This window comes from Chelonia mydas, chromosome 1 (genome assembly GCF_015237465.2).
Source record: "Chelonia mydas isolate rCheMyd1 chromosome 1, rCheMyd1.pri.v2, whole genome shotgun sequence".
Classification (NCBI taxonomy): domain Eukaryota; kingdom Metazoa; phylum Chordata; order Testudines; family Cheloniidae; genus Chelonia; species Chelonia mydas.
The window spans coordinates 251,942,988-251,957,897 of record NC_057849.1 but is presented as its reverse complement, the minus strand read 5'-3'; the positions used below and the strand labels follow the sequence as shown (position 1 = coordinate 251,957,897).

General features: G+C 43.3%; 2 protein-coding genes across 2 annotated transcripts in view; one reads left to right on the top strand and one right to left on the bottom strand.

Moving 5' to 3' along the window:
* Positions 1-14,910, top strand: part of SYN3 (synapsin III) — a 282,703-nt gene that overhangs the window by 116,543 nt on the left and 151,250 nt on the right. The window lies entirely within an intron of this gene.
* The window catches only part of TIMP3 (TIMP metallopeptidase inhibitor 3), a 47,894-nt gene that overhangs the window by 5,037 nt on the left and 27,947 nt on the right, over positions 1-14,910 (bottom strand). Inside the window, exons 2-4 of the mRNA XM_037880428.2 lie at positions 9,631-9,713; positions 2,224-2,335; positions 1,332-1,453 (exon numbers count right to left, since the gene is read on the bottom strand). Coding sequence (XP_037736356.1) covers positions 1,332-1,453; positions 2,224-2,335; positions 9,631-9,713 — 317 coding nt within the window. The remainder of the gene's footprint in view (positions 1-1,331; positions 1,454-2,223; positions 2,336-9,630; positions 9,714-14,910) is intronic.

The following is a 14,910-nucleotide window of genomic DNA, read 5'->3' as shown; positions in this document are numbered from 1 at the left end:
TCTTTTTAAGCACTAACGTGCTAACTAAAAAATTAAGCCCCGATCTTGCAAACACCTAAACGTGTTCTTAACTTGCCCACACAAGCAGTGCCATTAATGTCAATGGCACTGTTCGTCTGCTTAGAACAGTGGTGCGCAAACGTTTCCAGTCACGCCTACCTTACCATTCATGGGATTTGTCGCTCCCCCTCCCCCACCATTACTTGTCTTCCAGAGGTTCCCAAACTTTTCTTTGCTGAGCACCCCTTCAGAGGTTCATGTCCAATGACCACACCCTTCTTTTTAACAGGGTTATGGGGAAGGAGTACCCTGTACCCACGGGGGCCAGGGGTGGGGGACACTAACCATGTGGCAGCTGAGGAAATCTTCCACTCCCTGCAGCAGTCAGGTAGTGTTGGCTACCGGGACACAGCTCCCTGCCCATTTCGCTCCCCGCCTGTGCAGGGCAGCGCTGAAGGGCCAGGGTCAGGACCAGAGTGGAAGGCTGCACCCATGAGTACTGGCCCCCTGCTGTACAGGGTCCCCTGCTGACTCCAGCCCTTGAGTGCAGCCCTGTCTGCTTTCCTTGCGCAGGCTCTGTCTGGCCAGGGTCAGGAAGGGGCTCTCTCTGGCAGGTGGGTCAGTACTCCCAGGGTATAGCCTTTCGTTTCCCACTCACACAGTCTCTGCTAATATCCCCAGCAGAGGGGCATAACTGCTGGGTTGTGACTGCTGCAGTGGTGAGGGAGCAAGGCAGGCAGGGAGCCTGGTCTTGGGAGTCGAGACCACTTGCACAGTGCCCTGTCCACTTCCCTGCCGGACAGAGCCCCCTCTTAACTCCAGCCTTTCAGAGTGGCTCCATCAGGTCTTTGTGCTCCCTTGATAACCGTATCACTGTGCTCCACAGTTTGGGAACCTCTGGCTTAGAATCAAGCATGTGCCTAAGTATTTGCAGGATGGGAGCTGAGTGCAAAGTCTTAGAGATAAGTTCTGAACTTTTAATCACTCAAAATGTTTTCAGGGGGAAAAAAGCTTAACACATTTTCCCAGCAGCTCTGCACATAATTTTGCTGATCTGCAAAATAATGTTTGTGAAATTTTCAGAGATTCTGCCCCACCCTGCCAAATTATACCAAAAGGTTCATAGAAAAGGCGCAAGCAGAAAACTTTAACTTGTTCACTACGTTGTGAAACCCGTGAGGAGCAAAATTTGTCTTGTTTTGCCTTCTGTAAAAAAACTCTTGCCCTTTGGTTCCTTCCCTGATAGTTCACCTGCATTATTGCTATAAGCTGCAATGAGCACAGTTCTAGGATTAGGCTTTTAATTGCATCTAACTGGAGGCAATACATACCTTGCAGCCACAACCGAGGTGGTAACGATGATTTAGTCCTTTGCGCTGGGACAGAGTCAGTCGGTCCCATTTCTCATACAAGTTACACAGGCCAGTATAAACCTTTCCTTCATACACACGGCCTGGAAAACACAGAAAGGGACACAAATTAGTTGTTCTCAGTTCAGTCAGACAGTTTCCTGAGCCTGCTAATGTTCTCAATACCACGTGTATGCCTTTAGTCACAGTTCAGCAATCAGTTTATTTTCTTCTATTAGCTATGGGATTAGTGAGTGAGACTATGGCACTTCCACAAGTTGGAAGCTTTGTACCAGCTGTGAGAATCCCCAGCAGCATGCCAGTGACCACAACCATCACATTCCCCTCTGCAACGGTGCAAGGTGTAAGCGCGCCGGCACCTTAAAAGAGAAACAGGACTTGGCATGTGCTGTCCCAATTCTCTTTGCATCCTCATCTTAACAACTCACTTGGTCCAAACAGGCTTTTCCATTTCTAGCTCAGCAGAGCGGTGCCTTGCTGTTTCGAATCACACTGGCCTGTACTGTGGTGGGCACACCAGCTCAGTTATGCATCAATAGCCACTTATTGTCTCAAAAAATGCTCAACACTGGATATGTGGTTTGTAAACTGGAGAGATTTAAGGGGAGGGAAAAAAAGTAGAGGAATGTGTTACTGATGGAGAGACAATCCCCGGAGACTGGAATGCTACTGACTGATTGTCACTGCATTCTGTTTTATGCAGTATTTCAGCACAGGGAAGCAGACAGGCACTGTCTTTAAGAACCTGCTTATAGAGCTGACCTACCTACCCCCATTCCGTGTGAGTGTTTGGCAAGTACAGATACAGACAGAAAAGAGGTCCTGATCATGAGAAACTCCAGTGGTCCCTTACCTGTAATCAGATACTGGTACTTGTTGACCTCTAGCTTGACCCCACAAAGACTCTCTGAGGCTTCTGTGTAGATATATTGAACTTGTGGCATCTTGTCAAAGCCCCTGTACATCTGAAGGAATAAATAAAGATGTGTTAGACTCTAAGGAGGACAGTTTTTCAGCATGCTGCTGGAATTTCCTTTGGATCCCTTAATGGTATCCATAGGCCGTGATTCTGGGCAGTGAACTGTAGTACTCTTGAAAGTGAGGACCAGATGCTACTAACGGAGCTCTGGCATCCTGTAGGTAATGTGATTTGCAAGCCTCCCCCCACAAGTCGGCCAATACATTAGCATCTTCACTACAACAATCCATTACCATCCAGCACTAGCACACCACCTTTCCCACTTCACCTCACTTCTGACTTGAAGTGGTCACATCTCCTGGATTTCCAAGGTTCACAAACGTCGCAAGCTATTTCTGGCAGAAGCTGCACAATTAATTTGAGTTTATGAATCTGGTTTCCTGTAATTTAAACAATTTCTCTTTCCCCAAGGGAGATTTTTTAAAAAAATAAATAAGGCCCAACTTTTTCAGTCTCCATTATTTTGGATTTTTCGGTTTGGGTGCCCAATTTGAAGCACCTGCCACAAGGCCTGATCGTTGGCTATGTTAAGCACTCACAGCTCCCCATGACTTCAGCTGGGGCTTAATATTTCTCTAGCTAAAGAAACGCTTTTGCTATGTATTAAGAAAACAGCCTTCCCCCAAACTAGTACAAATGGGCACCATATTGGTGATATTAACATCTAGATTCTTTATTGTTCCTGTAGAATTTCTCTGCCATCTGCTCTGTCCCCACATCCTCTCTTAAGTGGAAGCCCAGTTAAGTTCAAGTTTGATAGAACCCACAAGTGTTCAAGTAGATATGAAATTAGAAAGAAATTAGTTTGACCTTCCCCAGTCTGGATCAGCAGCACTCTTGAAAGCAAACTACCTATCACGCTGAAGTGTGTGGAGTCATGTGAATAAAATAACCCCTAAGAATGAAGATTAAGGCTGGTCAATATTTTGGAGCGCAGAGGGGTGGAATTTCAATGACTGTTTTCCTGAAAATGTCAACAACAAAAAGTATTTGGCTAAATTTTCATGATGCTTTTCTGCTTTTTTTTTTTTTTTTTGACCAGCTGTATTGGTGGCCAAAATTTAGACAGAAACACTGGAGGATGAGGGGAATCACAATTTCCTGAAGTTTCTCCCCCTAACTGCCCAAGCCCACAAAACTCACTTGAGATCAAATCCTCACTGGAACTTAGGTTCACAAGAAGTAGATGGTCAATGCATTGAACCTCACTGTCTCCTCTAGATCTGCCACTATCCTTTTCCCCCTGTCTTTCTACTGCATCACCATTAAGACACCAGCTTTGCCAGCTTGAAGTTTCTCTCCCACTTTTATAACTGGAAATATCTAAGCAAAACAAACCCCAAAAGCTATAAATTCTTGTCATTGTGACAACTGGGAAGTGTCCTGCACACCTTCTCCCGTGCTACACCCTTTTCCTGGAACCCCCTATGATCCCAGTGTCCATGTGTACATTCATTGTTCATTCATATACCTCCTTTAAGTTCTTTCTTAAAACTCACCAGATGCCACCTTTCCTTCATTAAGGGCCTAAACCAGAGCCCATTGACTTCAACAGACTTTGGACCAGGCCCGACCACTGCTGCCACACTCCCATTTAAAAACACATTTTAAAAAGTCTTGCTATGTTCTGAGATAAAACCATCTCCTGGGTCATCCAGTGACTCTTCTATTTGTCTTACCTCTCCATATTTATATTGCACTGATCACTGTGGTGATCTAGCAGTACTGTTACTGTATAACAGCAATATTACATAAAGCAAAATTCATTCCAAAGAGCTTGTATTCTCCAGTCTTACTTCTAATTATGCCTGACAACTATGTGAGGAAAGGATTTTTTAAAGTTAATCATTCCATACCAGTAGAATTGCAAGCATCGTGCTTGGAATATGTAAGTGTATACTTAACTGAGCATAAGCCTCCCATTGAATAGTTAATCCTTGCATGCTTTGCCTCATCCATGTGTTGTTATACTTGCAATTTTGTTGCTCTCCAGGGGATATACTTTGATTTCCTGATTTATGCTGTATGTCTGTAAGTGGTCCAGTGGTTAGGGCACTAACCTAGGACTTGGGAGAGCTGGGTTTAATTGCCTGCTCCTCCACAGACTTCCTTTGACTGCACAAGTCACTTTGTCTCCCTGTGCCTCACTTCCTCATCTGTAAAATGGGGATAACATCTCTACTTCACAGGGGTGCTATGAAAATAAATTAAAGATTGTGAGGCACTGAGATACTACAGTAATGGGGGCCACACCTTAGATGGTATAAACTATAACAACAGAGACTGTGTCCTTTTGGATAACATCAAGCACATCCTAGGCATTGAACAGGTAACGAGTGATACTGCACTGCCAGATGAGGCTCAGGCTTTAATTCCTGAGTGCGTTCCCTTGTTCAATAAATCAACAGGGACTGGAAGCGCTGCAAAAGGCAGCATGCTCCGTCCCTGGAGAAGTATTTCACCTCACATTGCAGTGACTCCTCCAGCTGATTCTAGGAGCTGTACTGATGGGCTCTCAAGAGAGAGTCCCATCCACTCCCCTTCAACTGAAGGACAGTCACTGTGACATGGAGACTTTGGGGAGGGAGTACAAACCTGTGAGAAAATCCAGGAAAGGGAAGTTTTCTACAGAGGACTCTTTCCCTAATAATAAATAAATAAATAAATAAATCCCAAGCATTGTTTCTGGATACATAAAATACCCTGCAAGTGCCATTAGATTAGTAGAAGAAAGTCAGCCATAAACCAGCCTCTCTCTTAACTGCTACCCTCAGAGTCATCCTGTCACCGCAGCTGTGTATTTTAGGAAATCTAATGACAGGGAGCAAAGTATTAACAAGCATTGCATGGCAGTGCCTGCTACTGCTGCACAAGTTCCGGTTGTGTCAGCATTCCCATTAGCAAACCCCATTCTTGGGGATTAGGTGGAACTCTACCACAGAAAAGCATATGCAAATCATCTGGTTCCTCTTATTTCATGATGAATTTAGTACTGTGATGTCCTGTGACAGGATTATTTTCCCCTGTGAACTTTAACTGAGGGCAAATTAGACACCAACTCTTTCTTCTTATGACTGCCACTGTTCCACCCCCTTACCTCACATTAAAGGTGAGCTACAAGCTAAAGAAACAAGCCATTTTCTTTAGGCAACACTTTAGGTTAATGCTCCTGCTTAGCCAGCCTACAATGGGATTGAGCAAACATGCAGAGTATTAAAATCTGATCTATATTTCCTTTTCCGTTCCCTGAAGTCGTTCTGGATAGTTCCTAGAATGCATTGTGATATCACAGCTTACAGTACCAAGAAATTACACTGGTGTATAGAGCCACGTCCTATCAGCTCAGTGAAGATTTTTGGCATGCAGTTTTGAAAGACGTTTGAAGTATTTTAGATCCCAAAAGGGAATAAATAATTACAAGATTTTCAAAACTACAAACCTCTGTGCTAAAAAACCTTCCACTGTCCTGCATCTACAGGCTGGTCCTATGCTCTCCATCCAGGCCCCTGGGCGTCTAACTGTAACATCACCTGATGAATTGTGGGGCATCACAGAAGTGTGGGAGCTGGCCCAAAAGAAATCAGAGGACCAAAAAAGAAATACAAAAATAGATTGTTATTACTTAACATGCTCAATGCCACTCTCAGCCTGGTTAGCCAGACAATTTGGCACATGCTGCTGAAGTAAATGGCTTGTTTGTTTTTCATTTGCAGGTGCAGGAGGGCTTAAAGGTGTCCAGCAAACACGGACATAATAGTTTTATCATCAGTACTGTTTACAGGCAGCTGTGCAAACCAAGATGCTTAGTTAGCTTTTCTTTCCAGCAGGAGTAGAGTAGGACTTCACTGGGGTGAGAGCAGGAAAGATGTACCACACCAGCTTCTGCTCCCCCACATCATCCGCTGAATGCCTTTCTACTGAGCACTCCAAGTGCAGCAGACAGACAGTGGGGTTTAAAAGAAGATGCTCAGATTGTTTATTGAAAGTTATGTCTGCAGGATGTTCCAGTTAAGCTGAATAGTTTGATCTCTACAGGTTCCTTCCTGTCCAAGATCAGGTTAAAACATGTGACACAACGTATCACCCCCACAGTACGGCACAGTGTGCCAATAGACCCACACTGGCCAACACGTGCAACCGCTTGTTGAAAATAAATTTTCTTGGGGACGTGGTTTCCTGACAAAACATTTGGATCAACTTCTGCAAAGACAATTCTCCTCTTGCAGTCTTGGCATAGATACATGTGGATTAGTGCGATATCTGCTGTAAAGACCCATGCCCCCATATAGCAGCACAATCTAATGCAAACAGAACAGGAAACCCTCCTACAGTTTGGTTTCCCTAATTGAAATGCTTTGGAGTACAACTGGGTGACTTTTCACAATAGAGTGCAAATGTGGGAAATGCAAAGCCAGACAAGGTACGAGAACTGAGTGGGGATCTTTTCCCACTCAACTCTCTCACCTTGTCTAGGTTTGCATTTCCCATGTCTGCAGGCAGAATTATGACTAATATCAGGGACACTGCTATAGTCTACTTCAAGATGACTGCCTAAATCCCAGTCAAAAGCACATATCACTATCACAGAGGACACTGTCATGAGGAGCCCTTGGCTGACAGTGGGGTAGAACCAGTGTTATTCCAGACACAGGGAGTTCTCTCCTCTCTCTGACAGTGACCCAGACTCATGGAAACCTCTACTTGTCTTGAACTAGTGTCGGCTACATTATTCCCAGATTGGAATACCTTCTCCTTCTGCCAGCAGGACAGACACTGCTTTTGCCAAATTAAGGGACTCCTCAGATTCCCTCATTGCTAGACCAAGGGAGTCCTAAGCCCTTGAAGGCTGTCATGAAACTGCTGAGCCATATTTGTTTCCTCCCTCCCTCTGGCAATATTTTTGAATCGCTGTTGGGGATTTCGGCGAGTACGATCTGACCCTCTTCATATCAGACATGGGACAAACAGTGTTGTGGTGACCTTACTATCAGTAGTTGGTAGAGAAGGCAGAAGTTAACTGCCCTTACTATGTCTGGTGGGGAAGTTATTGTTCACTTACTCTATGATTCTACATGAGGCACTTAATACCTGAAATCTGTCTGTGTGCCTGAAGACGGAGAGTGCAGTGAAGGACTAGAATAGCAGGAGATGCTACTGGGGAGGTGAATGAGGGTCATGGGCTGCAGCGTGCAGATGCTGAATAGCACTGGCGGTGAGGTGCACAGGTAGAGCTGGGGGGTGGCAAAGCAGGACTGGCACATTGCAGAGTGCTGCTGGTGAGGACTGAGGTGATTGCCAAAGGGAGGGGTGTGGCTGCACTGTCTTGCTCTAGCCAATGTTATCAGTCGTTTCCTTTCATGCGCACAAAATTCACAGACATTTTTCAAAGCAAAGCATAAGCAAATACATAACCCCAGCACTTCACACCCTCTTATGTGAAGTGCAAAAATTCCACTCCAGGGAAAGAGCCCTGCTAAGGCTGACTTTGGTAACGTGAAGCTTTGTGATAGCTTATGAAACAGGCTTTATGTCTCCTCCTCACAGCTTTGTTGCTTAGCTATAAACTGCCTTATAAAGAGAGTTACTGTTACAAGGCAGGCACATTTTCCTGAACCTTTACTTTCTCTAATATGTTTCAGATTTCTGCAACAGCTGCCAAGGCCTTTTCATTCCTTTTCTTTTATAAAAGACATAAACCAGTCTTATGACTGGAACGCTGCAGCCAAGAAAAACAAACTAGGGCTGATTTTTTAACATTACATAACAAGGGGTCAGCTGGCCAAAAAAAAAAAAAAAAAAAAACGTCCAAAGCAACAGGTTACATGAAATCTGTTTCGGCTATAAGTAGAACTGCGGGTTCATCATGGTGCAGAAAAGGTTATGGGTACCATTTCTGTTTGTCCGTGACTTCCTGCGGTGAGAATCTAGGTGGGTCGCCTTCCTGGTACAGAGGGAAGGCTCTAGGGGGTGAGTTTGCCTCTCATTTGCCCCAGAGCGTTGGCTCCTGTGTCCCATGGGGTTAAGCCCAGCTCCCTGTTTTGGGTATTACAACCTGGCACCTGGAGACACAGCACCACTAACTCAAATGTGACCCAGTCACACCTTCCTCCCCCTAAATTGTGACAGAGGGGCAGTAGGGCCAAACTAGTCTCTCTAAGCTGCTGAGTGGTCTTTGTGAAGCATGTTTGCTTTCTCAGTCCAGCTCATGCTGGACAAGTATCCACATGATAACTGCCACCATTCTAACTGAAAAAAGAACAGGAGTACTTGTGGCACCTTAGAGACTAACAAATTTATTTGAGCATAAGCTTTCGTGGGCTAAAACCCACTTCATTGGATGCATGCAGTGGAAAATACAGTAGGAAGATATATATATACACAGAGAACATGAAACAATGGGTGTTGCCATACACACTATAATGAAAGTGATCAATTAAGGTGAGCTACTACCAGCAGGAGAGAAAAAAAACCTTTTGTAGTGATAATCAAGATGGGCCATTTCCAGCAGTTGACAAGAACGTGTGAGGAACAGTAGGGGAGAAAAATAAACATGGGGAAATAGTTTTACTTTGTGTAATGACACATCCACTCCCAGTCTTTATTCAAGCCTAATTTAATGGTGTCCAGTTTGCAAATGAATTCCAATTCAGCAGTCTCTCGTTGGAGTCTCTTTTTGAAGTTTTTTTGGTTTTGTTTTGTTCAGGTCACTCGATTACAGACCTAAAAGTTGCAATATTACAACTGTTCTTTTTGCGGATACAGACTAATACGGCTGCTACTCTGAAACCATTCTAACTGACATGCTTGTTGGCGGTCTCAGCAGAAAAGCCAAGGCAAGAAGAGGCTGAACGACCTATCCCCAGACAAGTAGTCCCACTAGAACAGATCTGAAGCTTATTGGTAGGGCCACACAGAGAAGCCTGCATTTCTGCTGCCTACACTGTATCTGCTGGGGATAAACAGGACTTCAGTATCCAGAGCCGTCACTCTGGCATCTTTCACTACCATAAATATTAAGAATAAAGGAAAACCCTAAATACTCAGCATTATGTGGTAGGCATGGCCTACAGCCTCTCTTTAATCTCTCTCTCTCTCTCTCTTTGAAGGTATGATTCTGTAAGTTGTTGACCACCCTCCACTCCCATTAATCACTATGGATGTTGAAGGTGCTCAGTAACTAGCAGGACTGGGTCCTAAAAGCAGCCAGTGTTAGTGATCAGCAAGTAACTAGAATTGCCTTGGAAGCTAAACCTAGCATGAGGTGCCTACACACATACAAACCTTCATCTGCTTGACGGTGTATCGCATCGTTCCAAAGGGTCCATCTTTCATGAGCTTCTTCCCCACCACTTTGGCTCGGATGACTGTCATGAGAGAAGAAAAACAAGACAAAGTAAACAACATGGACAGTGGGACAATAACATTTCAGGGACTCTAATCCAGATGTTAGATTAGATACTTCAATTCAGCAAAACCACATGGGTGGATGACACTGTAAAATAAAAATAAGATAAATCCCAGGACAAATAAACTCCAGATTTATTCTGTATCTGATGCACAATTACTTGCTTTCCCCCTGCACATATGCACATTAAGAAATGTCTTTTTGATTCACAGGGGTTCAGCTGAGTTACCAAAGGCCACTGGGTGCCTTCTGACTATTAATGAAATACTTTCCTTCCAAAGAAAGGATCCAGACCCCTCTTGTGAGATGTGGAACAGCGGAGCTAAACTGAACCTGGTGCCTATGCCGCTGGCAGGAACCTGGTGCAGAAGTTCTACCAAGAGAGGTTTTAGCTGCACAAAGTGGCCATAACTACCACTCTGCTACTGTATAGGGACCAGCATAGCCTAGAAAGTGGGTGCATGGGCCAGGGAGGGGGCCATGAACAGGGAATGTGTTGATTTGGCACATCCCCTCAAGCAGCCTTCACTGGTGGGTTTTATATTGAGCCCTGGCTGCAAACAAAAGAGAGCAGTCCTCCTTTGGGATGAATACCCACTCAAGGTGTAGTTTAGACCTGCCAGCACGTATAAATCTGGCCCAGTAATTATATCCTGTCCAGTTCAAATCGTTTGGTGATCAGGGCCTTTCGCAAAATAAACTTGGATATTAAAATGCTTTGGCTACTTGCAAGAAATCCTAGCTGTATTTGCTCAGCCCCTAAGATCAGTCACTCAGGGGACCATATTTTGTGGTGTCAGCAATGGTGGTGTCATTTAGTGAGGGAAAATCATCCCCATGCAGAAGGCAAGAACAAAGCCTACATACACTGTAAAGTTCACTTAAATCCTCAAAATAGGGCTAAAGTGGGACCTCAGGGCTGCATAATCTTTGCACTGAGCCCACCAGAGTGAATTTCACTCTGAATGTCTCAAGGAGCAAGGGGCAGAAGGGCATTCAGCAAATAACTGTCCATTTTTTCAAATTAATTTATTTGTGGTCCTTAATACTGCTCTTGGAGCTCCCAGTCGCTGTGAAGCCACAGCACATCAAATATACCAGGGACTCCACTGGAGCTGTAATAAACTGGGCACTCCCAGGTCACCCTGTTTTTAATATGTACTAAAAATAACATTAATCTGCACCCCCAAGGGTATCTCCATCACTGCAGTGAAAGTCCTTTTGTTTGGAATATCTCAGAGCAATGCATACTGGTTATCCATAGTGATTGAGAGAAACCTCAGGACCTAGAAATCAGTGTTGTAGGTTCTCAAATTAGTTTACCATCAATTTTTAGCAAAATGTCCTCCTGTTCTTTGATATTTGGGGCATTCAGCAAATAACTACCATTATCTTTTTTAGAAAAATGTTTGCAGGTCACCTTCAAGTTTCGGCAAGACAGCAAAGATTAGAGAGCAAGAGAAAGGCCAGAAGGAATTATTCAGCTAACGTTCACTGCCCCAGAACAATTGTATCATGTCATCCAAGCCACAGACGTAGTTTAATCTTTACCATGGCAGAAAAAATGAGCTCAGAGATGCCCAGTCCTAGGAAGGCTAAAGATTATCACTTGTCTTCTCCACTCCCCAAAGAGATCACTGAGTTTTTTAAAAACTGACCACAACCAATAATATTTTCAGTACTAAAATGAGATCTGAATAAACCCTACAAAAAAGTCTTACTTTTAGTATATTAAGCCTTTCATTATGAAGAACCATTCAAACTACTTCAGCAATACCGAAATAATCCAAAGGACACTACATTATCATCAAGGCAGTGGTATAGTGAAGTATTTTCTGAAATAGGTTTTGGGGTTTTGTTATTCTACAGTGTTTGGGCAAAAAGATATTGGGCCAGTTCTGTAGCTACTGTGTATCAGCATAAGTCCATTGAAGACACGCTGAAGAGCTGGCCCAACAATGTTGTCAAGCTTCTGATATTCCAGCAACCAAAAAGGACTGTATACATATTCCATTTCCTTTGACCTTGCTAAACTTCTGATATTGACTCCTTGGACTGGGAGGAGGGTTTACTTCTTTCAGAGAAATTCAGTACAACTTTTATCTACTGGTAAATGAAGGCACGCCATGGGAAATGCTTCATTTAAACAGGGAAATTGTTACTTGGCTAAAAAAGGAAAACTCCCGCTGACCAACTTGGTGATTTAAAGGCATGATAAATTTTAAGCGATGGAGGAATTTCAATGGAATTTTGAAATGCAAGCTGTTTTATGACACATCCTAACAGCTTCTAGATCTATAAAGTTTTTAAGTAACATGTTTTAAAGAAGAACAGGCTCCCAGTTGTTAGCAATTTCCCCCCCCCCCTTTTTTTAAAAAAAATATTCTTTTGTATTACGGTAACACATAGAAACAGCAATCAGAATCAAGGCCCCACTGTGCTAGGTGCTTTATGAACATAGAGAAAAGATGGCCCTGCCTGGAAGAGGTTACAGTCTAATTCAGATAAGTAGTGGTGTAATAACCAACTAGAAGGAATGGGGAAGTGATGCAGTAAAAAGATCAGGTATTTACTGTATAGGCTAATGAACAGAGCAAACAGAAGGCCCTACTAGCCATCTACTTAGCTATTATCAGTTGGCAGATTCCCTTAGGTCTCAGGACAGAAATATTTTGAAGAGGAACATGAAGGAAGAGAAGGTAGTGGCTTTATGGACTAGTTCACAGAGGGTGTTCTGTGCAGAAAATGTGGAATGGAGGAAAGCTTGTGGATTTTATTTCTATTATGGCAGTACCTAAGAACCCCCAGCCAAATATCAGGGCCTCATTATGCCAGGGAGTCTACATACAAGTGACAAAGAAGAGAGAACCCCTCTGAGGAAAAGACAACAGATAGATGAGAAAAACAGGGGAAAGGAGGGTTAGGACAATAAAATAAACAAGGTATATCATAGGAGAAACAGGAAAAAAACGTGATGGAGACGGGTAAAGCATAGTGGCAAGGAGACAAACATACAACTCCCTCTCCTGAAGGGAGAACCAAGTTTTCAGGGATTTAAAGGTAAGCACTAGAAACTTGTAATAGAATGCACTGGACAAAGAGAAGCCTGTGGATGGAGTCAGAAAATGGGGTGATAGGATCAGGACCTATCCAGGCAGATGGATGATTTAGGAAGCAACATTCTGAATGGGCCTGAGAGGAGTGAGATGAGTGTCAAGAAGACCAGGACTCTGGTGAGAGCTATTTCACAGAGAGCATGAGACAGAGTAGAGAGGACAAAGGATGGAGTTGGAGGCAATGGCTGTTGGAGGCAGCCATGTTGGAGGCAATACATAGCACATATAATGGGTTTAAAGGGAGAAGGATGATGAGGCAGTAGTTGCAGAGGGTCAAAGGTATGGGCTTTGTTTTATTTTTAGGATTGGGGAATCCACAGAGCTCTTTAGGTTTATGATTAAATTTCCCTTCAAAAGTCCAGGAGGCAGAGTGGTGAAAACTGCTCCAAAAATCAATGTTCAATGTCTGACTGTGGATCCCCATCCATTAGAGCAGGATGTGGCTTGGTCTTTGCCAGTTACAAACTGCCCCCACCCAAAAGAGCATCGTCCTAACAAACCAACTGAAAAATGCAGTAATTTCCAGTACTGACATGAGACCCTTGGGGGCCCGATTCTGCACTGGTTTTGAGCATCATGAAATATCATTGATTTTAATGAGGTTGTCTGGGGCATTAGTCACTGCAAAATTTGGCCATGGTCTTCAAAGAGTTTCTCTTTGAGATTGTGCATGTGTGTTTGCAGACAGCGTAAATCTAAAGGTATGGCCTAGTATTTACAAGTGTTTTGCTCTTTGTCTCTTGCATGATGTCAGGGTTGCCCTCCAATATTGGAAACAGGATGAAAGTCAAAGAGAAAGAGGTCAATTAATCTGACAGATGAACACAAATAGTCTTTTCCTGTATCCCACCCAAAACAGGTTTGAGGGCTTCTCTCTCTCCTCTTCAAGTAACTTTTTGTTGATAGGGCTACTACAGCCAGTCTTTTCAAATACATTCTTCTATAAGAAGGTTCCACTAGTAGCAATTCAAAATACCAGTGACAACTTATTTGTGAACTCTTTTGCAAATGTGTTTTTATTTTCTTGTATTACCAAAAATATATGAACTCATAGCAACAAAAAAAAAAAAAAAAAAAGTTCATCAAAATAGTAGTTCATACTTAGATCTGGCTCTCTTGAAAAACGCTATAGATTTGGTGAAGAATGCCCTTGAGGATTTTAAATACTGTATCTTTAAAGAGGTGGACTGTTTTCCAACTTCCACCATTTTTTCTGTGAACCCCTAAAAATCAGAATGAGAACTTCTTGGGCATCAGAAGTTAACTAGAATGAGCACAATTCCTGCAGGGTTGTGTGAATTCTATCAGGTACCATTGATGGAGCTAGCATACAATGAAGGAAGTAAACAAGAGAGGGCCACGTTGAATTCTGCTGCATATTAAAATATTGTGAATAGGGAGAAGAAATCAGTGTTTGCTAATAAAGGATAAAAACAGGAGTGAAAGCTCACATTACTGAAGGGACCTTGAACACAATGAAAAGGCAGGGGGAGGGAGGTTAAAAACTATTTAAGATTCCAAATCAAGAACATGTTTATACTTGGGTGACAGACAAATTCAGGTTCTGACAAAACAGATGAAAATCAGTTCTTTCTTCCCAAACCTCAGTTTCCTTAGCAACAGTTTAAATGGAAGCACTTAACGTAGTGCAAAGACTTCATTAAGAAAGGCTGGCTTTGATTTAGGCACCAGTCAACAAATTTACCAAAGAATCAGAGAATCCAGAACTAGGGTCTTTCTAAGTAAAAGTATGTCTCCCCTTACAGCTGGGATGTGTAATTCCCACCTTGGGTAGATGTACACACACACTATTCTGCTCAAGCTAGCATGCTAAAAACAGCAGTGTGGGGTTGCAGTCGTATGGGCTAGATGCCAGAGTCCATGCCTGCCTGATCCCTGGGAATATACATGGTCAGCTAGCTCAAACTACTGCCCATCCTGCTGTGGCCACATTGCTATTTTTAGGTGACAGCTCAAGCACAGCTAGTGTGTGTACCTTTATTCTAGCTGGGAATGATCCCTCCTAACTGCTGTGTAGAC